Here is a 24,445-nt window from a genome sequence, read left to right as displayed (position 1 = left end):
AGTTATGCAAAAAATAAGCAACAGAACTTAAAGATAATGTCAAAATCTGCTGTATCACAGAGCTTTGCCTACTTCCTTATCATGATGAGCAGGACAAATTATTTCTGTCCACGACAGAATTTATTTATTCAATGTTATCAGATTCCAAGGCTGTAGAATGTAAGTGAAGGATCTGGGATTTTTAGAAAAGACCTCCCCCCACACCTCACTCCCAGATAAATTAGAAACAGTATTTTATCACATTTTAAAAATACTCAGCAAGTTATGACACAAAGAAGGTGCTGAAAGTGAAGAAGCAACACAAGACAGATGTCTAAATAAGACATTAACTGGTAGATGGGGTAAATATACAACTTTGTCCTTTACTCCATCTTCTTAAATATTGCAGAAGAAATACAAAATTGACTAGTTCTCTTACTTCCAAGCAGAGAAAGCAGGCTGTGCTAACCTCTGCACTACTCCCTCTAGCTACAATCAAACTAAGTGAACTAAACATCTACATTTAATCCTGGATTATTCTGTTACAATGACATCACATCTGCAAGTGCCCAAACCTGGAAGTCCTGGGCCTGCACAAACCTAGAGATTTCTCTCAAGGCCACAGTCTCAGACTCAACATTCTTTCTCTTGGTAGCAAAAAACTTCAAAAGTTAATTTTGCACTGTTTTGGTGGGGGTTTTTTGGTTTTTGTTTTGTTTGGTTGTTTTGTTTTTGGTTTTTTTTTTTTTTTTTTTAATATTCCTGTGCAAATTTTTCCCTGCCTTAAAAAACAATCTCAACCTGTAGGTGAACACACCCCACTTAAACTTTTATTGGTATGGATTACTATGATCTATGTTAACTTGCTTATACTTCAAAATTCACTTGGTTCTTTAATTAAACAGTGGCCAAAAATATGTTATGTCTGTGCTGAAAATTCTTGGAAAAAGCATGTTCTTAGCTTGCATAACAGACATCTACTCAAAGATCTTCCGGTAGTGTCAGTGATTCAAAAGGAGGACAAAGCTTGAAAATGAAAGGCTGTACATGCAACTCTGTGCAGATGAACAAATTGCTTTCAGTACAGAATTACTGCTGCAATCCTATAATTCCCCTTTACTTTAACCCACAAGCCAAATGGTAGGAATTGAGGAAAAAGCAGTGGATACATTAGCAAATACTGTTTTGTGTAGAGCTAACACTGCTTTCATTTGAGAGATATGGCTCCTATCTACTACAATCCTTCGGGTAAGTCAATAACCAAGTACACAAGAGGAAACCTGATTCATATGACCAGATTGTATTTTAAGAAGTTTACAGTAGGGCAAATCCGTATCTGTTGTACTTAACACCAAACTAATGCCTTGGAAAAGATGATGAACAGTGGGGTGATAAAAGTTGATTCATCCAGATATTAAAACCCAGGGCTGAGCACAAAAGCTGCAAGGCAGGTCTGAACACTGAATGCCTGGACAGTAAAACAGTTGACATTTCAATATAAAGTGATGCATATGGAACAATAATTTTAAAAAGTTTCAGCTTCACAGTACAGAAATAAGCATAAAAGAATTAATATGAAAGAAATGGATCTCTTAAATCAGAGGGCTCAAGAGAACATCAGCTCAAAACTAGTAGTCAGAAGAACGCCTGGGGAAAGAAAAATAAAAGCAGAAAATGCTCTTGTATCTTGAAAGCTTTTAACAGGACAATCAGAATGCAGCATACAAGGAGGATACGTGGATGGCTGAGACATTACAAGGGTCTCCCCATGTGACACAATTAAATAGAATGTCCTCTTCTTTAAGCTGCGAAGCCTGAAGGTATTAGGGCAAGATTATAAACACCAGGAGTTCTTTGAAGCTGTTCACCATTTCTTACTGGAAGAAACAAACAAACAACAGAAAACAACAACCACCCCCCCAACCAACAAAAAAAGCAAGTAAGAGATATAAAACTGCAATGTATAAAATAAAAAGGAATAAATTTAATTCCACATGTTGTCTAGGTAAGCTACTGAAATTCTTGACCCAGGCTAAAAAAAGCTGTCAAGGATTCAAAAAGGGACTGGACAAAGTCACGAAAGACTATCCACCAAGAACTTCAGATACAGGCATACCACTTCCGGCTCAAATTTGTGATGTGGAAAAAAAAAAAAAAAAAAAAATCAAAATCACTGGCAGCTAGGGAAGTATTCTGGCTAAATAGATGTTTGGGCCATCTTAATATTCCTTCCAAGGTATCAACGATCAGAAAACAGAGTGGGCTAGATTGATTTTTGGTCTGAGTCAGTACAGCCGCATTCTTACTGCTCAGCAATCTTAACCATTCACACTAGAAAAGCAGAATGACTGGCTTGAATTAGCTCATTTTCATTATGACTTTAGTTAAACCAGGGAAGTGAAAGTTTATGCATAAATTCCTCAGTCACAGCCCACATATGTGAGGATGTGACACGTATATACTGGACTGATAGGTAGTTTATGGAGTATCTACTGACAATGCCTGAGAGGAAAAAATGGATGATTGCAAGCACCCTTCATGACAGCCTGTATAAAATAGTCAATTCAGTGCATTAACATGAAATCCATATTTACATATCTGAGGAAGAAACACACAGGAGAACAGGAAAAGTATATTTAATTTTCTATTAAACTCCCAACCAGAACACATTTTCCCAAAACAGAATTGAAAACTTTTTTACATTACTATTAAGAATTTCAGAGATCAACACCAGATTTTCTCAGGAGAAATCAGGTAAAATGGTGGTTATATTCCTTCTCTGCTCTCCCAACAAACCTAATCTTTTTTCAAGGTGAAGCATTAGCAAATCCTGTGAATCTCACAGCAACATTTTAGTTCTTTCTTACTTCTGGGTATTTTATTTTTTAATTCCAAAGTAGTAATAAGAAAAGTATCTTATAGCAAATTCCCAAAAAGCCTATTCTAAAAAAATGTTGTTAAACATCCCCTTTATAAGACCATTTTAATTGAAGCAGTAGTAAATTTGTTAGAATGGAAATCTGAAAGCATGTGTATGACCTGCTATTACAGCTTTAAAAAAATGCAACTCATTTACCTGATACGTCAAACAATGTAACCTTCCTCACTCTCTTCCCAACTAACTTGAACAACAGTAAGCAGCCTCATTCAACTCTACATTTTATAAAAATTTTCATACTGATTAAAACAAAAATTGTCACAAATACCCACCATATACCATTTGTAAGAGTTAGTGCCTCAAGCTTAACCTAAAAATCTTAGCTATAGAGAAACTGATGGAATTTATTAAGAGAATTAATTTACGTGAGATAGGTCAAATCAAACCCAGTCTGCACCATATTATTGATAATGTTTAGTTTCATTCTACTTTTTTGTCAAGAATATAAAGTACTGTTTACTCTAATGAGCTCAAAGTTTAGCTTTGCCTGGCTGAAGCTGTAGATTCTGAAGTTTCATTGCCATGCCCATGTTCCCAGATATTTTCAATTTGCCTTGAAAGAATGCCTAGAAAAAAAGAAAGACTATATGAAATGCAATACAACATATCACCCCAAATGCACCCCTCCCAAAAGTTATCGGCTATTATGTATGTGCAGGTCCTGGCCTGCAGTTTTGTAATTCCAACAGTTCTAGCAAACACCTTACATTCATCAACAAATATATTTTCTGACACTAGAATGTAGAATAGTAAACTGAGGAAGTTGTATGCTTATCATATTTGTGATACCTAAAGAGAATAAAGTTGGTATTGCTTGTTTCTTGGACTATCATAACAATAGATCTATATACAAAGCAGGGCAGAATACCTAATGTTTTGGTGATGACAGTTCATAGACTAAAAGTTCACTATTTCAACTGAAGAAGATAAAGCAACAGTGCATAGTAGATGCCACAACTGATTTCTTACTCAAATCCAACCCCCCAGCCATTCCTGGGTTTATTACTGATTAATTCAACTTTACAAATCTAGTTTGTGAAGCAGACATGATAAAGATTTGGTTTTTCTCCCTCCAGACCTTATAAATAAAATGAACTGCATGCACTAAAGTATCTAAATTGTAGATGTAAAATTGCAGTTGCTTCTGAATTTCCTACATGTACGTTACGACATTTGTATAATGTGTTTTACCTTCAAGCTTCTCCTAGATGCACTTTAGCTTGTGAAAATTTTTATTTACCCTGTGATTACCAGACCAAAAATTTAAAAAGAATGTTACCCAGAGCATTTCGAATTTGGAAGTACAGAACAGCAACCTGAAATTAATTTAAACATCCACTTTTCTTGTACACTATGGCTGCATTAGACACACTGAGGAATACAAAACCCCAAATAATCACTTTCACTCAGTAAATGCTCACCTCAATTTCTATTTTTCTGCATCAAGATTACTCCTTAGACTAATGCCAGCTAGAAGCGTAAAGCCCTCCAAACAGAGGGCCAACATTCTTCCTTTAAGTCATGCTGCAAACAGTAGTGTCCCCCTCTTCTCTGCAAACCAAGCACTATTATATACCCTCTTCTGGATTACCTACAGGATGTCTGAAATAATATGTACCTGTTGGGAAGAGTAGATCATGTCTTTCCTGATTAATCTTACTTTGGTAAATTTGTTCAGAGAAAGTCAACAACTGTCATTTTTCAGATCAGCCATAGCAGTTTTGGAGGAGGGGATTTACTTAAGTTATTTCAACTTAAACACACTCAAAACAAGCGAACAAGTCAGTTCTCTTACTTCATCTTTGCTATACTTACTGTCTGAGGATTCATTTTGCCAGTCATGAGAGCTAACAGATCAGTGTCAGCCATTGTAATCGTACAATCTGCCTTCTTATCTGTAAGACAGAGTTGGCTATGAAGAGTCAAACTGAGAGATGAACAGTAATAGAAGCTGCAACTCTATGAATAATCTGTTGATACTACAGGTTAGCAAAATGGTATCTGAAGTACATATAAATAAGGGCCATTACAAAAATATCAGCAAGAGATTACCCAATATCCAACAGGCATCTGTGCCACCTTGTAGCACAGACCATCCCAGCACTGAAGAAAGACGGACCTTTCTGAAAGGTGCTAAGCGAATTAATTCCTTGAAAATAAATAATAATTTACTTGTAATCAGACAGAATGTTAATTGCCGTCATTCACAATCATCTTAAGTTTTATCAGGTTTAAATTTGCTAGTATTAAAATCAACTCAGAATAAATGTGCTTTCCGCTGTGACAAACTCTGAAGATATTCATCACAGTAATCTCAGGCATTTCCTGCCCTCTCCTTCAATGGGAACAACATGTGCATTCTAAAAGCACTCATTTGAATTAATTCAAATCCAGAGGTTTTTAGGACCTTCTTACCAGAAATAAACTGAAAAATTATTTTACTAAGTTCTGATAGAAATATTAACATATATACCAAAGGGCTAAAGACTGCACACATCTACACTCATCTGATTATTAAGTCTTTGATAAAATATTGTCCATACAACAGAAAAGAGTCCTTTTCTTTTGTAATAACTTAGATCAATGAATTCCAAATTAAATCCTATGTCATGTTTTTAATTAAAAGTTTTATGATACAAGCTCATGGATATATGAGATTCTGAGGACAGACTGCTGTCTCTGGCTTTTTATTTACATTACTAGGATGCATGACTTCAGATATGACACAAGACATTTTCATGGCAAGGGTACAAATCCTTTGTTTCCAATACTTTTATGGGGTTCCCCTCCACCACCCAGTCTGTGTCTTATTTATGTCTGTGTTTTTTTAAAATGGAACTTGAAGCTCATGTCAGCTGGTACGGTATTGAAATCAGTCAAGTTCTATTGCTTAAGTAGCTGCAGAGGAGTTACTTGACGAGACAGACCAGCTTACGGCCTACCAGTGTCTCCAACAAAGCAACTGAAGAAACAGCTACAAACTACATCTCTGGCCTAAATTTTAAGAGGCGGAAACAACCAAACCCCTGAGGTTTGATCATCTTTTTTTTTTTTTTTTTTTTTTTTTTTTTAAACTGATTCCTGTGAAAGTCATATGACAGGTCTGTCTGGAGCCTCTAAGAAAACACGCAATGATCTAGACAGAATTCAGAGTACAAGACATTTAATTCTTGGTCTGAAACATCATGGATTAAGTGTCAGTAGTAAGCAAATTTTAAAACCAAGGTAGCCCGACACCACTTTTGCCCAAGGTCACTATAGCTAAAACAGAGTATGTATTTATATTCTTTTAATTAGTTTTATGTATTTCCTGCAATGAGATAATAAAATAGCACTGACCTGAATTAACTGCCACAGACCCTTTACCATTTTTCACATCTACTATCCAAGTTGCTTCTTTCCCATCAGGACCATCTTTTATTTTGAAGGCAAAGACTCCACCAATTTTCTTGACAAATTGCTCTCCTTCCTGTAATGACCATGTAATGTGCAAAATATTAATTTACTTTAAAATAATTTTAAAATAGTTTGAATGAAACAGAAAGTAATTTCAAAACCTTTATTGTATCTACTAACACAGAAATATCTATTTACCTCTATTAGGCATCATTTAAATAACTATTTAAAAAAAAACAGCAAAAACCCCACCAAAACCCCAAACTATGACTATCTATATTAAAATCTATCAGCTGAGAAAAATGACCACTGTCCTAAAAATCTCATCTTGATGTACATCTGACAAAATGTGATTTCTTCTTCTAATCATACTTATAAAGCAAGCAACAAACACCAAACACAAAGTTTCTTGTGTCAATTAGCAAGCTCCTCACTTATAACCTAAACTTGATTTTACTGAAATACCCTTACACGGGTAGGAACTGTCTGAAAAAAAAAAAAAAAACTTAAAATCATGGCACAGTGTAGAAATCTTTCTAACACAGTGAAATTCAAAGCTGTAACATTTGTTTCAATGAGCAGTACCGAGGAAGTGATTGGTGCTTCTATATTCCTGTTGGTTTCACACATGTTCTGTCATAAACTGAAATCCTATAAGTAAAAGAAGTAGTCAAATACCTCTTGGAGCTTCTTTTCAATCTCTTTGAAGACCAAATGTGACTTAAATCCATCAACAGCTGCGCTGAGAGGCACAGCTGCAATACGGCCAGTGCTGCAATGAAAAACCCATTCATTTACATATCTTTAATCACATTTTCAGCACCTTCAAATTATCACTAATAGGCCCAACACCAGTGAGAAGAGCCACATTGAAACACTTCAGCATTATCTTCAAGGCCAGACAGGACAGGTCTGGTGGAAGGTGTCCCTGCCCATGGCAGGGGGTTGGAACTAGATGATCTTTAAGGTCCCTTCCAACCCAAACCATTCTATGAGTATAGAGAGACTATATCATATCAAAGTGAATCTTACTCTCTGATGGTCTTGACATCTTGAATTACAAGTACTTCAAGTATCTAGATGTTTTTGCATGTATGGACAGGGCACTAATTTTATAATGAAAATAAATTATTAAACTTGTTAAGATAAATCAGCAAACACTACTGCCACACCTTGTGTGAAGAGAATGCCGCACATGGACCATCTCAGATAAATGACTTTTTTTTTTCCTTTTTTGCAAAACAAATCCCCTTTTTCCTCCCAATTCATGTGGGTCTCTGGACTGTCACAAGAGGTATTAAGTATTACTCCTGATTCTCTGGAACAGTCATCCTGCATGGCCAGATAGCAGCATGAAACCTAATGCTTCATTTCTGCAGAAGCACCCAGAGCTGAAATAAGTATAGAGATGTCCAAAGAAACGGCAATCCAAACAGCAGGAAAAACAAGCTTACAATTATTACCATCTCTTGGCAGCAGAGTATCAAACCTGACAACAGTTCTGAATTGTTAAACTGACAGAATTGCTTAAGAAATGTTTCTGGAACTTATTTGTATGGTACTAACACTACCTTACAGATGTATGCTAGGGTAGCAATAGTAGGGACCGTCTCACTTGAAGAAGACACATCAATTTTGCTAATGAACTAAGGCTGTACGAACAGGATGTGAAATTGCAAGGTGTCAAAAAAAAAGCAGAACTGTTTCAAAGACTAATCCAAAACGGTTAAAGTCCTGCTGTCCTTTACCTTGATGTGCATTTTTGGCAGCTATTACTAAAGCCACTAATTACAGACTAGATCCGAATCCAGAATCCAGTGATTAAGACTATGTCCATTGCTGAAGAAAAAATGGTATGAAGTTTCTTCATAAACATGAAATGCCTCCACCTTTCCCTTAATTGCACAATACACAACATCATTCAGTTACATAAGCAGTATCTGAACAGATTAGCCACACTGTTTCATTCCGAAGTCTGATATACATTAGTGCAACTCCTTGTGTCCAGTATCTCCTACACATAAAGCCTTTGGGAGAACTAAAAGTTTTTAAGCTTCTCTAATGTAAGATGAAACTATTGCCAAGATTCCTCTGTTCTGAGTTGTACTTAATAAAAAATTTTTAATACCAATGAAGGTGAAGTGAGCTGTTAGTAAATTAGACTTAATTTCTTCAGAAGAAATATTATCTATTCATGTAAAGCTTTTCCTGACAGGAAGGCACTACTACTAGCAGTACCTCAAGGTTAACGGTGTACAAATAGCAACAGATTCCCTGTTTCATAAAATTACATTTTTAAAGACAAAGATCAAAGCAATAAAAAACACTGTATTCCATATAACAGTCTTCCCCGCAGATTTAAAACTGTGTACCAACACCCACTGCCAAGTTTTGAGAGCATGTCTGAAGAGAATCTATGGGAAGATGTGTCTTTTCCTGGATCATACCTATTTTCCCATATGGTCTAACCTCTTACAGATTACAGTAGTGATAGGATTATCACTTCTGACACTGCACTATAAAAAGCTACTGCTTCAAAGTTCAATTGCCTCTCTCATTACCTCTTCCACAGATTACATATATTGTCACCTCCCTGGAACTGTACAGGTCTAGCTAAACCAGACATTAGAAATAGGACATGGAAGGGGAGTATTTCTTTCTGTAAGTCCAGCACATGACAAATTTTACTGTTCCATAGGTTTTTAGAGCAAATATGAAGTATTGGCGTTGAGCTTTAAAACCAAAACCATAATATCCACAAAGAGTAGCTCAATCCTTCTAAGCAAGGGTGATAGAAAAATGTAAATTGAACGGTGTATTAAAAACAGTCTCTCCTGAAATCCTGTTATGTTTACAAATTTTAAGTATTTTCTCTCAATTCCTGTCCATCCTAGCATAAAACTATAGCAGACTGCAAATCAGTTTCATAGCAGGGTTCTCCTCTCACTCTGAAGGATGCTACAACTGCAAGTGCAAATTCTTTAGCCAGGACTGGACGGGTAACATGCTGGAATTCTAACAAGTACTTAAAATATCCCATGTAACATACACAGCTGAAAGCAATTTTTCATGAAACCAAACTGGTAACAATTTTGGCAGTGAAAGCAGTGGGTACCTCTATTCCCATGGATATCTTGATTTTTTCGGCAACTCTCTAGTTTAAATTAATGTCTTTTAATGTGGCTTATTTTGTTCTTGGAAGAGTCTGCATTTGTTTTGCTGGCTTTTTTTTTTCCTCCCAGCATTAAACTCTTCCTTACAGGAAACCATGTGAGCCATTTTTATGAGCCAGTCTGCTCTTTTCAGTAACTTGTAACTCACAGTACATACTGCTCATCAGGACTACAACACTGTCTAAATTATAATCTCTGTATACACCTGTGGTGCTGTAGGAACAAAACAGTCCCAACTGCTGAGCGAGTTTCAGTTTACAGAGGAATTTCTTCCTTGCAGAGAGGTGAACAGTAATTCTATAAAAAAGTAAATTTTGAACCACAAAGATTAGGGAGCACTGTCAACACAAAGTGAGCCTCGTTTACACCACAACTGAACCCACGGTGAAAGTTTCCAGTGACAGCATAACCAAGACCTATACACGAGTGCTGAACACCCTGCAGTGTGCATTTTCTTGCTCTGTGCTCTATACAGTCTGAACAGTGACTATTTTGTAAGGGTTTTCATTACACACGGTGCTTTTTTAACCCCCTAAGTCAGCTCCAGTCTGAGGGCAGACCCTCAGCTGCCCCACCACTGCTTCTCCCTGGGCGTTGCGCGGTGGGATCGGACCGTCTCGCCATGCCTAAGCGCCGTGGGCAGCCGCAGCCCGCGGGTTCTCACCTGGCAGCTCCGGGGAAGCCCATGGCGTAGAGGGTCACCACCACGGCCCCGCCGAGGCCCAGGTTATGCTGCAGCGCGACCTTTGCCCCCGGGACCTGCCGCCCGCCCGCCAGGCCGCGCAGCTGCCAGCAGAGCTCGGCGCACTGAGCCAGGCCTGAAAAATCGAGCGCAGAACGGAGCTGGTTAAACGAAGCGTATTTCCTGGTAAGATATGATGTGAATACGTGCGATAGGATTTGAGAAAGCAAATTCTGTACAGCTCAGATATTTAGCAATATATTTTCTGGGAGGCCCAAAACTAAAGCGAATCCCATTCCATTATAGCCCTGATTTTCAGATTACAGTTACCCTTGGCCTCCCCCTACTATTCCATCAGCTATTGCTGCAATGATGATCCAGTTCCACTGCACACACATTTTTTTCTTCCCTCCATCATCCACAGACCTCCATGCCTTCCTCTTCCTTCCCCTAGACAACTCTGTAGGCCTTTGGGCAAGGCAGAGGAAGAATCTGCATTTTATGCACCAAATTTTACTCATTGCCAACCAAAACATTATGAAGAGGACGAGTAGGAAGCTTTATAATTCTAGTCACAGATGAGAATTAACAGGTTTCATTTACATTCTCTCAGCCTCAAGGAGAGAATGTGCACAGTGGTACAGCCTGCCCAGGAATGGTTTGGAAGTTTAAAATGACTTGTATGATGTCTGATTAGCATATAGCTAGCCTCAAGACTGTTTTGTAGTGAAATTAAGATGACAGTCTCTGGACATGTAATTTTCTGCATTTTAATGACTCTCCCCCCCCATCCCATTGCAACAGACAGAGGCATGACTACCAGTAATTGCCTCTACATTTTTTTTATCACTGGGTAACTGACAAAAATTTAACATAAACCTAGCAATGTAATGCTCTCATCCTGTTACAGTGCTTCCCCCTATACTAACTGCAGTTATCCAGCTGTTACAGCTGTTTAGATTAAGGTTTGTTGTTTTACAAGGTTTCCTCTTCTCCAGTTTTCTGACAACTTGTCATTTCCAGACAAGGAAGGTGAATTACCTTCACAAATCCAAACGCATTTTATCCAAGAGCCATCTCATTTGGAAGCAAGCGTAGCAATTTAAAGAAAACAAAATCAAAACAAAAAAAAGGAAAATCTGTGTTGCTGGGAAACGGTGACTGAACTTCTGTTATAAACATCAGATAAATATTTTGACATCCACAGCTCAGAAATAGCTTTTATTACAGCTAATCAGGCTACAGGCTATTCACACGCAGTAAAAATCTCCAAAATCTGAATTTTAAAGGGTGACGACATATGAAAGTAGTTACTCAAACTACATTCAGCAGAAGTTGTACTACTGAGCAATTATTTAGAAAAAAGTTAAGCTGCTTTGCAGGTTGCTTTAATAACAACAGAAAAAAAGCACCACAAAATTGAAGAAAATTTAATTCACACTCCAAGTCTTTTGGTTTGAGCAATCCTACATGGTCAACCTCTCTAATGCTTGCATCAGTTGAAAATGAGGATCAACTCCAGAGCTTCCTTCTAGCTATATGAAGCCCTCACGTTTCATACAGACAAATACAAGTGGGAAGCATGTGCCTGCTCAAGAGCTGCATCTCATATCTAACTGGCATGACAACATGAAATGTTTTGGCATACCTGTAGCACCAAGTGGATGTCCCTTTGAAATCAAGCCACCACTAGGATTAACAACCCATTTTCCTCCGTAAGTATTGTCTCCTCTGTCAATCAGGTCACATGCTTTGCCTATAAAACAGTATTTATAAAAGAAAATTTTTTTTTATGTTTTTAAGTGATTTTTCAATTCTACTGTTACTTATGAAGATTTTGCATGTCAGTCAAAATGTAGGAAATACTACACCACAGATTTTACAAGGAGCACACTAAGATTAGCCAAACTACATTAACGAGACTTGCTTATACCACTGGAGAAAGTAAAGTGGAAAAGCAGTAAAAGGGCTAGTGCTTGACACAAAAGCTTTTAAAATTTGCTGTTGAACTGTTTTGTTGATATATAGTATTATGATATAATCAATACAATGAAGCTATTATTTTATTAATGAAACTGCAGTAATAACTATGTTTTTTGTAAAAGAGGGATTAGTCATAATTTGTGACCCCCAGGAGATGGATGTCCTAGTGAACATCAAGCTGAACACGAGCCCTTGCCACAAGGAAAGCTAACAGCACCCTGGGCTGCATTAAGATAGTAAAAAAAACCACTCCCAAGACTAATGCTTAGAATTGCTTAGCTTTCCAGACTATTAGTTCCCATGCCTTCAGCAGACAGTTCTCCCTTTTAACCAGTCTCTTCTTTATTCTTGTACCAGCTTCTTCAGCCTCCATTATTAACGTTGAAGTCTAAAATAAGATCTGCCACATCTCCCATATTTATAACTTACTTCTGTCATTAAATGAGAATACCAGATTAGTCTTGCACACCTAAATCTACAATGTGGTTTAGCCATTTCACTAATCTCTATAGCTAATTAGTCTGCCATTCCAAACTAAGTTTCACTTACTATTAAGGTCAGACTGACTGAAAGGTGGTGAGAGTTGCACTATTAAATTACCATACACAAGACTTATTGGTCAAATAGGAAAGTACCATCAGGATTCTTCTGTATCTTGATTAAAGGAATGAAACTAAAAACCTTAACGTACCTATTTAAATAATGTCAAATGTTTAGCATTCTTATGGCAGATTCCATAAAAACACAGCAAAAAAGACAGTAAAAACCAAGCATTCAAAGGCAAATCTAAAAAAATCTTCCTGAAGTTCTATGAATATCTCTGTTTCAGTGAGAAAGCTTAGACTTAATACACCATCTAGTGACAGAGTTTGGTATTTACCCCAAATTAGTGGAAAACACAAAGATTACATCAGATGATTATTTATTCAAAGCAAGAATACATTTAGAGTTTCAACATATCAAATACTGAAGTAGCAGTTCAATGAATTATTTATTTGAAATCAAACAAAATCCTCTTCAGTAGAAGATTTTGATGGTTTGACTTGCATACATAGAACTGAACTTCACTGACATTTAACCTCTTGTAAATCCACTCATTTCAATGAAATCAAACTAATGCAGACAGATTGTGCACTCTTATACAGTTGACCTTAGAGGCACGTTCACAACTTGCCAACAACTCTGTATTTTCAAAGGCAAAGATGTTTCAAGATTTAAAAAAAAAGTCATAGCAAAGATAAGTAACCTGGTAATGCCCTCCATTGACAATTCTTGTCTGATTTTTAGCTTCTTAAAAGGAAATACAAAGATGGAAGGAAAACTTGGGGTAGGTAAGCATACAGCCCTGAAAAAGAACATAATACTAAGAAAGACGACAGAGTCCTTGATTTCCTTGCTCTACTTGCTTAAAAGTGCTATCCCTGCACAAGCTAGCCGTATGATTTCACATAGTTGTCCAACACTTGAATTTCCTTTGTGCATTTCTTCACAGTAAGACGCTCATCTGTCAATTAATTCTAGAGTTTGCAGGTCTTCCTTATGTTACTACAGTGGTAACTTGTTTTTCCTCTCTTACGAGGTTAGCTAATACAACTTTCAAATAGAAAAGACCTGTCCAGTAGACAGCTCAAAGTTTTAATTATATGAATAGATAAAAAGGTATTTTTAATATTTTATTAAAACAGTGATCTCCACTGATGCTATTACCTTCTGGACAGAGTCCCAGAGCTTCGTAGGTAATTAACTCATTAACTGAGAAACAGTCATGAAGTTCAATCACATCAACATCTGTAGGTTTTAGGCCTGCTTTTTCAAAACATTTTTCTGCAGCTCTTTTAGTCATATCATAGCCAACCTGCAACAAGAAGAAATTTTACATTAAAATATCATTAAAGAAACATAGCTAGCAATTTCACTTCTACACTTAATTTTAAACATGCTTCTATATATCCTGTAAGTGAAAGCAACCTGTATGAGGTAGCATTCTAATTTATTTTAATGCATCACATATCACAGTTTAATATTCATACAGTATGAATTGTATAAAAAGAAACAATACATTTCAAGTCTCATTTCTGGCATGTGGAAACTTTTCTGGGGAAAATCCTCTATTTTCTCAACCTTGCTCACAAGCCAAACTGCTCCTTTGCATGACTCAGACCAACAGCCTTGAAACAAATTCTCAAACTGTCTTGCTGCCCTTTTCTATCAGCCTTCTGACTAGAATTGTATTTGAAACCCAAACAGAACATGACTGCAGTATAAACTATTGGGTATTCTAATGGTTTGACTTACATCCAATTATTTTAGTCAATTTGCAGTGGGATCCAAATTGAGCAGTTCAAATCTTTCCCTGCATTCTACTTAAGCAAGTAATCATGACTATACTGAAGTTATTTCAGCTTCAGTATTACACAGAAATAAGTAAAATTGTTTTAAGTTTCATTACTCTTATAAGCAGAAAAGTGAAAGACATGTTTTTCTTGCTGTTCAAATTGTTTAAAAAGTAGCCTTCAAATTATTTGTTAAAAACTAGGTTTTTGACAGCCTGTTTATAAATATCTTACTGTTATTCCACAACATATTCTTTGCTTACTCCACCTGCCTAAATGAAATTACTTTTACATTCACCACAAAGCATAATTTGTTTGCTTACTGTCATGGAAATGTCTACAGTATCATTACGACTCACAGGTATTAAACAAAACCCTTGAGGAGTATCAGGGAATACAGAACTGTAAACCTACCGCCTTCATACAACTGTTTCCTTCAAATGAGCTTGGATAATCAGTAGCCATCACCTGGGCTAGAATTTCCACAGCTTTTGGCTGCAATTTATGCCTTTTCACAAATTCCTCACTAGCCAAAACTGCAGCTGCAGCACCATTTGATGTCGGACTGATTGAGAGAAAAATAATTATGTCATCATTCTAAATTAGTAATGTCAATCTTCCATAGAATTATCTTTTAATACAAACAAAAAAAACACAAAAATGACACACAAACACTTTCTTTGGCTGATGCCACTGAAACTATAAATTCCATCACTGTTTGCTGAACGCTGTCAGTAATATTTATAACAGACATTTGAAAAGCATGACACCAAAACAGAAATCTATCATTAAGGTTTTTCAATTTAGAAAAAAATCAAAGCTTCTACTTGGCTATAAAGATTGTTAACAACAAGCCTTTCAGGAGTGTACAGGAAAGGCTGAAAAGAAGAATTAACTCTTAACAGCAGTAGATGCACACTGGTGAAAGATACAGAATGACATGAGAGCCCCAAAGTACAAAATATATCTCAGCTTACTGTATTATACTGTGAACAAGTATCTAGATAGTGTTTGGTCAAGGCAGAGATTCTACATTTGTTTTATTTATAAGTTTTACTTAAAATAATCCACAAATTTTAATTTACACACAAACAGACTTTTATTTACATAATGTCCTACCATATTTGTCTTAAAATCAAGTTTTATTTCACAGTGCTAAGTCCCCTCCTTACCAACACTGTAAGATAGTCAAGAACTCAAAAACTCTGCGAGAATGCAGAACTTCATCTAATGTGTACTTCTTTTGGAACTGGGAATACCTAAGAAAAACATACAGATGCCATCTTAGTGTTAGCACAGCCCTTAGCAGAAGACATACTAATATCACACTACTATGCAGCTATAGAGCTGTTTTTACAAAGTATAAGGCATTGGATATAGAATTTATGCTGGTTCTAATTTTCATTCCATAATAAAGAAGATACTCTGCAAAGTACTTCTAAAAATAATACTCAGTTTTGCATGAATTTTTTAACAGCAGCATATGTTCAATATCAAGGTAGAGTACATTACTCACGGGTTCTTAGTTGAATGGTTATGATTCTTCCATGCAATTTTTGCAAAGTATTCTGGATTTGTCCCTGGCAGGGGAAAAAGAAAGCTGTGTTGAACTACTCTGTTTAACCAAACAGTGCTAATATGGCATTTTAAATACTGTGTCATAAGAATTTGACCTTTACAAGCACCTTTACAAAGAGGCTCATTCTTATCAAGGTTTTCCACAGAACTCAACTTAGGTCTAAAAATTAGATAAAGCCTACTATACATGGTTGAGTTTTAGCTAAGGGAACATCTTACTTGGATTTTAACACTTACTAACATAAAAATACAGAAACTAAGTGCATTTTATCTGAGGTATTATTATCTTACAGAAACCTGAATGCTCATTTTCCTATGAGTGCAAACCAGCTGCACTGAAATCTAAGTTTAAATTTTTCCATATAATAGTCTAAAACTAAGTGCAAATAAAAGATGCTCAACAGGCTAGCCTGTTATCTTGGAGTCAATTCCCTTGCCTGGCGATGAGGTAAGAAATGGCAGTGGCAGCAGCCTAGTACTATATATTGAATCAAATACCTGAAAGCTTTTGTCACACAATTCAGTCCCAAGCCTATCTACCTATCCTAAGAAACAAGGAAAAAATGCAGGAAGTTATGCAGCCTTATCACCCAGACCTTACAGAAGCACAAACCATACCATTAGCATGATTACCAGATGCTCTGTATCACAGCATTAATTTTGGCTCCTGATGGTTTTGTTTGCCTATGCATCTCCAACTTTTCTGTAGATAACTCTTTATCCAAATGTATTCCCATATGTGGTAGCTATAGATGTTGCAGTTGTAGTACTTGGGTAAAAGAAAGGACACCGAATGCTATAGTTTTTTAAAAACTAAATCCTAATATATATTTTTTTAAATCATCTCATTAAGAGGACAATGCAAAAATGTATTTTAGCATACCATGTTTCTCCATATATTCTCTGCCAGCATTTCCAAAGAACTGAGGTGCTATTGGAGCACTTGCTAAACCGTATTTATTTATCATAACTTCTATATGTTTATCAACTGGATTAGTTCTGTCTGAAAACTAGAAAGAAGAAAAATAGTTATAAAACAAGTTATAATTTCCTTTCCCTTCCAACACCTCCACAAAAGTGCTATGGATTTCAAACAAAACAGAGTTTTTTTCTGATATTCTAACAATTCTACTGGACAGCATGTTGCACTTCATTGACAGGTTTTGAAGCATTCATAATTTCCCAACTATAAGAAAGAGTAAATAAACATAAAATCCCTAACATTATAATTACTGCACTGATTCATGGCAAGGACCACTCCTATGTGATTTCTATCACGGTCACTATTCTCAGCAGAGGACTTGAGGTATTTTTCACCTTAGCACGAAATCCTCTAGTTAATAGTTCTAAGTTATAAAATTAATACTGTATTAGTATATTCAATAAAGCTTAAGTAAATCTCATAAAGCATGTTAAAGATAACTCTTACTCATTTCAATCAGTTGTTAAATTTAACATTTCTCACCCAAACCTCCATACACATTATCAGATTTGGCAGTTCTGTAGCTAAATGACATATGGGCTCTAATATTGCTTGCCATAAGGCAAAATACAAACAAACCCCCCCACACTTCTTCCATAAAAACAAAGAGACAATAAAGAAAGGTTTGCAGAAGCTGATAGTTTTTGTGAAAGTGTGTTAACTGGTCAACTGAGTAAGCATCAAACCAAAAGTCAGAAGACCCAGATTCTTTCTTTGATTTGCTGTGTTATTTTGAGAAAGAGACTTCAGTTGCTTCATGTTTCAGTTATTGGTACGTTCATTAATCCCTATTAACCCTGACTTTAACATATTCTTGGTAAAATACTGTAAGCATGACATACTACATAAAATTATTTCTAAAACATTCCATACAAAATTTGTATATCATAGCTTCATTCAGAATCACAAAAGTCGTTAAAAGTTTCTGTGGATCAAAATAATGGTTTATTTTGTAATCATCTACAGCAACATCTCAAAGCAACTAGTATTTATGAGAATTCGCCTCAGAGAGGCAAAAGGAGGTGTATGTCATTTATGAATACAATGAAACGTATAAACTGTTTCAGACACTTACAGCTGAACCAAGGGAACCTTTTGCCATCCTCTCAAAGCCAAGTGCCAGAACACAATCTGCCAAACCTTAAAATAAAATTTGTGGCTATTTAAAACACAACGTAATTATAAATGACATTATGTACTAACAACTGTTCAATTACAAGAAATATATATAAACACCTACCAGCTGCTTTCCCTTTCTTCATTTTTGAAAGGCAGTCAAATTGGGGTGGGAATGGTATCGATATAAACATATTGATACTGAAGAATGAGAGATCTCTACAGGTTTTGGGTTTATTTTTAAACTGTTTGATAGCAGTCATCTTAGAGACTATGCACTTATGATCGTACTAGAATAATACAGCATGTTACTATAGTTTTCATTACAGAAACATCAGCATTTAAGTGCATGAAGGTATCAAAGTCCACAAAGGAACTGTAGAAACAGAATGAAACACTCATCTGTCAGTTCAAAGCATAGTCTGTCACAAGGTGTTGCTCTCTTCTCCTCCCTTCCAAAAAGGTATTAGTCAAACACTTGTGTTAACTTCAAGTTAAAAAAAAAAAAAAAAAGCTTTTTAGTAGATTCTTCTCTCCTTTTCATCCTACAGTGTCTAGTGTCTTGCAGTACTATAATGTTACTTGTTCTGCACTGCTCCAAACAATTAATTCTTGCAGAAAAAACTTAACTAGCTTACTACTTACTAGGTTCATATAGCTTATGACACAGGAAAGGACATTTATATCCATATACACCATCTTACTGCATCACAGACATAGTCTCTTAGGTGCACACATAATGCTCTAGTTCGTAGTGATAGTCTTACTCTTTTAAGTGCTTGGTCTTATGTTTGTATATACAACTGATCAACATTTTCAGCTGAGTGAGGTAGAAAACAATTTTGCCTATGACGATAGGATAGGACATTTACAACTCAAACTACTCACACATTCAATAGTTCCATTCTTCATTCAGGTTATATTTATAGAAACAGAATATGTATGACCCAGTCCCAGAGCAAAACAACTCACCTCCTTCTATTAGCTGCTTGGCCATGAACAAAGCAGTTGATCCAGTAGCACAGTTGTTGTTAACATTAACGATAGGAATGCCAGTTAAACCCAAACCATGATAGACAGCCCTTTGTCCACAGGCTGAGTCACCTTTATACAGAGACACAACATTACATTAAGGTACACACTGAAACTTTACTAGCAAAAGGAAATCCCACCATGACTGTGCAATGCTACCATTTAAAATTGTAAAGAACTTCTGAAATGTCACCTTGAGTATGTCTCAAATATCCACAGTATAAGAACCTTAGAAACAAGATGAGAATCATCAGATTTTAAGAAAAATTTGTCCTGCTTCTGTGACAACAGGCCATGAATCAACAGAAGGTAACTGAACTGAACAGAAACATCTTAGAGGTGCAGCTTGGAAGCCACTACAGGTATCACAACTATACTAAACAGGCTGGAACTCCAGTGTGAACTTGAGTTGAAGGGACTGTGATCTGTGAATGAATCCATGCAGCAACAAGACACCCTGAAGTGGTAAGTCCACACCAGAGCAGGTGTATCCCAAAGCATCTGTGGCTGTGGTTATGTCTGTGCTGCAGCAAGTATACCTCTAAAAGTAGTGTGGCCCATGGAGAAAGCCATGCTGGAACGTGCTCCTCAGGGCAACTGTGGCTGTGGGTACGTCTGTGCTACAGCAGGTACACCCCTGAAACGACTGTGGCCTATAGATAAAGCTCCACTTAGAGCAGGTACACCCCTAAGGGACCTCAGCTTGTGGTTAAGTCCAAGCTGGAGCAGGGGCAAAAAGAGGAGTTCACTGCAATGTTAAACCCAATGGTCTGGTCCAAAGGGATCAGGGGTGGAGACTGTTGTAGCCCAGGATTTGAGCTGCACGTTGTGGGAATTACTATAGCAGGAACCCCTTGCTAGCTATGCTAGGAGCAGGGGGAGGAGTTCATTGCAGTATTAAACCCTATAACCTGGCCCAAAAGGACATGATGTCGAGATTGTAATGGAAATACCTTCAAATTGTTATTACCTGGGATTTGAGTTGCATGTTATGGGAATTACTGTAGCAGGAACCACCTGAAGCAATGGAGGAGAAGCCTTACAAAAAGCAGTGCTAATGCAACAGTAACCTGACCTGAAGGTGGCTTTGATGCCCAGAAACTCTACGCAACATACCACCTCTCCTGTCCTGAGTGACCACTGTAACAGATGGAGCCCAAAATCATGGACTAAATGAACTCAATGGACATTTTGTGAACATTTTACAGAGGTGGTCCACAGACTAAGGGAATAATATCTGTGTATTATAGCAAAGGATAGGAAAGGGGGTAGGGGTTAATGAGGATGTATTGGATAGCATGGGACCTGCACATGACATAAATGGTATAGAATAATGGGTGGAAAATGTGCAGGTTTTAGCTAGGATAGTGTTAATTTTCTTCATAGCAGCTAGTATGAGGCTGTGTTTTAGATCTGTGCTGAAAACAGTGTTGATAATTCAGGGATGTTTTAGTTATTGCTGAGCAGTGCTTACAGAGTCAAGGCCTCTTCTGCTTCTCACCCCACCCCACCAGTGAGTGGCTGGGGGTGCACAAGAAACTGGGAGGGGACACAGCCAGGACAGCTGACCCCATCTGCCCAAAGGGACATCCCAGCCCATATTGTGTGCTGCTCAGCATATAAAGTGGGGGGAAGAAGGAGGGGGACATTCAGAGTGATGGTGTTTGTCTTCCCAAGTCACCATTAGATGTGACGGAGCCCGGTTGTACTGGGGATGGCTGAGCCCCTGTCTGCTGATGGGAAGTGGAGAATTAATTCCTGGTTTTGCTTTGCTTGTGCACACAGCTTTTGCTTTACCTATTCAACTGTGTTTATCTCAACTCACGTGTTTTCTCAGTTCTACTCTTCCAATTCTCTCCCCCATCCCACTAGGGGTGAGTGAGCAGCTACATGGAGCTTAGCGTACACACAGCACCACACAAAGAATAAAAGAATTTTCAAGTCTATTGCAATAAACTTATTTTGCACCACTTGAATAAGTATACCGTCTGATCTTGCTGAAAGAGCTACTTGTATGAAACATCTGCAAGGCACAATTTTATGGAAGTGTTTCCATACCTGTGACTAGAACTGTAAACTCCACAAGTAAGCAGACACAGATCTGTGATCACTAAATATAGTAATTTTTAAGAAGTTTGAGACAGTTCTACAAACTGACACGATTAAATATTTTAACCTGAAATTGATGAGATCCCCAATATTTTATCCACATAAATGTGGATAAACTTTATCCACACAGATGTGTGCAAATGTCACATCGCAATCAAATAACATTACTTACCATAAACATAACCCACACATGCCTGCTCCACCATCGAATATGGAATCCCAGCATCAGCTAAAGCCATTTGGCCTAAAAAAAAGTTCAAAAGTTGGAAAAAGTTTGAAAAATAAAAAAGGCAGTGCTCACAACCACAACAAGCAAATCTTAGAGTAGTATGTACGAGTCATGCATTCACAAACAAGAGCGGTGTAAAAATTCCTTATTATATGATGCAAACAGTTAATATAATCTTGCATCGTAATTCTCATAAGAACAATTCTGCAGTATTTTGAGTTCTGAACAAGCTCACTTATCAGAAAATTTCATGCAATCAATTCTGTGTTCATGCACAAAGGTTGTTTGTAGCAATGAAAGTATGTTTGAATAATTTAGGTAGGTATGAAATTATTTAAGTGTCCAGTTCAGTTTTAAGCTATCCTGACTTCAGTAGTGGAAGGCAGCCAGTTGAACAGGTCAGTTATGGATTTTGTGAAACTGTTCTTTTTTAACCAGTTTTAGATTTGCTTTTTGTATGTATCTATTTACTGAACAGTAGCTGTTCCTTCATACATACAATAACAAGATTAACTGTAAGATTTAAAGTAAGTGTCAGCAATCAATCCAAATGCTTGATTATTACATTACCTGCCTCCTTAGCCATGTCAGGATAATCTCTGCTATTCTCATGGGGCTTTGTGAACTGACAAGGAAAAAAGGAAGGAAAAAAAAAAAAAGATCAAACCACAGTGAGATTTAATAAATATTTTGCTCAAATGGGTATATTTAAAAGCTTTATATTTAACTTAGAAACAGATCTGTGAACAATCAGTTTTAAATAATGCAAACAATTTTACCCAAAAGTGCATGCATTAAATCTGCACAATTCCTAAGTGCTACTGCCAAACCTTATGACAGCTAAAATCAGGAAATAGTGCAATTTTATGGAAGCTGAGGATATTTTTGCTCAGTCCTAAAGAAGATCCATTACTTGTATGGAGGTAGACAATAACCCTGTTCAAAGCCTGTGGGTGAGACAGAGAATTACTGTCATCTTCACCAGTTCATTATAATACATGATATAATCTTCACTAAGGCTTTGACAAATATTTCCCTTCCAATTGATTTTGTTATACTCCTATTTGTAACAAGAAAGTGTTTATTCTTTGCACAGAACTTAATTCTACATAAGCCTCCCTTTCCCAAGTCTTATTCCACTTTGTTACAAACCATACTGTACCTTACCCCTTACCATTGGAGTAGAGGTGGTATTTCTATTTTCTTTGTAGTATGACTCATTAGAGTCTACCAAAAAATACATGTTTTGCATTTTTACATTGTCACTGCTAAAAAAAAAAAATCCTCATACTAACTACTTCTAGTTCTACAAATTATTTGACCTTCACTGTTAGTATATAAAAGTTAATTTGCTATCTCCTTATGCTTACCTCCCCAACTCCAGTCTTTCGCAACACTTAGCTGTACTTTCTGTAGTGTCTCCTTTCCTTAATTTAGGCAGAGAACCTTCATACTGAAGGTCATAAGAAAAATCAGTCAGTGAATTGATCATTGCAAAAGTCTGTAAGAGCGACTGATGTTACTTGGACTAACAAAGAGGGAAAAAGAGTATTGACAATTTTTCAAATCATGCTAGTAACTGAGATGATCCACTTCTGAAAATGAAAGGCATGGTCTGCTGAACCGACAATTACACACAGAGGAAACACAGTTTGTTGTTTTGAAAAGATATACCAATTTTTAGCAGATTTTAAAATTAAAAACAAAACAAAAAAAAAACCCACAGAGTATACAATCCTAAAAGAATCCATAATAAAATGCTTAAGATGCAATATGGTGTCTGACAAGTTCTAGCTGTCTCTTCCATGCTACTGCGCCTTCCCTGAGCACATCACAAATGAGTTTAAGGTGAGGTCCAGTAACTTCCAAAAGTAGAGGCTGTGATCCAGTCCAGTAAACACAATTAATAGAATTAAGTCCTTTACCATTTATTTCCTCCGCTATCACAACACATGCTGGAGAAATACCCATGCAGAAACAAAAAATAAGCTACTTACAAAGTGGCGGTGAGGTGGGTGGGAAGGGGTTTGATTTTTCTGGCAAATACCAGTTGTCTTAAGTTTCACCCACCGAGATAAAAAAAAACAAAAAAAAACCAAAAAAAAACCCCAAAAACTTTCTTAGCTTTTGCAATTCTTTCAAAAATGCGCCATGTTGTGCGAACTCTGTGTTAGCAAACGAATGAGCAGGTACAGAAAGGCCTGAGGAGAGCATCGCGACGGCAGCGGCCCGGCTGCTGCCAGTCCTGCCGCAGCCCGGCGGGAGACGAGCCCTTGACCCCAGGCTGCAGCAACACGGGGACACACTCCGGCCGCTGCAAGTCTGTTCAAATCAACTTTCCCAGCGGAGTTTCAACATGTTTAATTTGGCCGGCGGACCCGTCCTCCCCGGCACACCAACCGCAGGTGAACTGCGCGGGGCCGCGACGCCCCAGGCCGGCACCGCACGCAAACGCGCTGCTGACGCAGCACCTCGGCATTTTGTGAGGGACTTTATCCCTACAACGGCACCTGACCCCCCACCCCCTCACCCCGCGCGCCCCCTCAGCCGCCGACAGTGGCGCTGACAGGGGACGCCCGAAGGCCGGACTCCTCCGGAGCGCCGCCGGGACGCAGACCCGCTGGGGCCGAGACCCCCACCCCCTCAGCCAGGCGCCGAGCTTCGCAGGAAGAACGGCGCGGACGGACGGACGGACGGACGCCCCCCTCCACCCTCCGTTACCTTGGTCATGCCGACGCCCACCACGAACACCCGATGCGGCATGATGGCGGCAACCGCTCCGCGAGCGCGGCGCGCGCACATGCCCCCACCTCCCGCTGTCGCCGCCGCCGAGACCCCTTCCCGCGGGCAGCGGCGCGCGACGGCGGAGCAAAGGGGCGGGGCGATCGCGCGGGGAGCGGGGCACCACTAACGCC

General features: G+C 37.8%; 1 protein-coding gene across 2 annotated transcripts; it reads right to left on the bottom strand.

Annotated features, from left to right (window-relative positions):
* Positions 1–1,263: 1,263 nt before the first annotated feature.
* SCP2 (sterol carrier protein 2) lies at positions 1,264–24,429 on the bottom strand. Of its 2 annotated transcripts, XM_042807523.1 has the most exons (17): positions 24,252–24,366; positions 22,901–22,983; positions 22,101–22,155; positions 21,474–21,545; positions 19,133–19,264; positions 18,120–18,184; positions 16,946–17,072; positions 16,001–16,064; positions 15,657–15,743; positions 14,899–15,049; positions 13,859–14,006; positions 11,817–11,924; positions 10,151–10,304; positions 6,992–7,085; positions 6,257–6,386; positions 4,733–4,812; positions 1,264–3,483 (listed from the first exon to the last, which is right to left on the bottom strand). In XM_042807523.1, exons 3-17 carry the CDS (start codon positions 22,114–22,116, stop codon positions 3,388–3,390), a joined length of 1,524 nt encoding a protein of 507 aa, XP_042663457.1. In that variant the 5' UTR covers positions 22,117–22,155; positions 22,901–22,983; positions 24,252–24,366; the 3' UTR covers positions 1,264–3,387. The 2 variants fall into 2 exon arrangements, with proteins under 2 accessions (XP_042663457.1, XP_042663455.1); XM_042807521.1 differs by lacking the exon at positions 22,901–22,983 and having other exon boundaries at positions 24,252–24,429.
* Positions 24,430–24,445: the final 16 nt, after the last annotated feature.

This window comes from Tyto alba, unplaced genomic scaffold, assembly GCF_018691265.1.
Source record: "Tyto alba isolate M040663 unplaced genomic scaffold, T.alba_DEE_v4.0 Super-Scaffold_1000006, whole genome shotgun sequence".
Taxonomy (NCBI): Eukaryota; Metazoa; Chordata; class Aves; order Strigiformes; family Tytonidae; genus Tyto; species Tyto alba.
This window is presented reverse-complemented; position numbering and strand designations above follow the sequence as displayed.

What these genes read in the sequence shown, in the direction of transcription:
- SCP2 (XM_042807521.1), bottom strand. Translation starts at nt 24,332, where the DNA reads ATGTGCGCGCGCCGCGCTCGCGGAGCGGTTGCCGCCATCATGCCGCAT. An exon ending in TGACATGGCTAAGGAGGCAG is followed by an intron (nt 21,546 to 22,100) that starts GTAATGTAATAA and finishes ACTTTTTTTTAG; the next exon opens with GCCAAATGGCTTTAGCTGAT. An exon ending in ACATCCACTTGGTGCTACAG is followed by an intron (nt 10,305 to 11,816) that starts GTATGCCAAAAC and finishes TCGATTTTTCAG; the next exon opens with GCCTGGCTCAGTGCGCCGAG.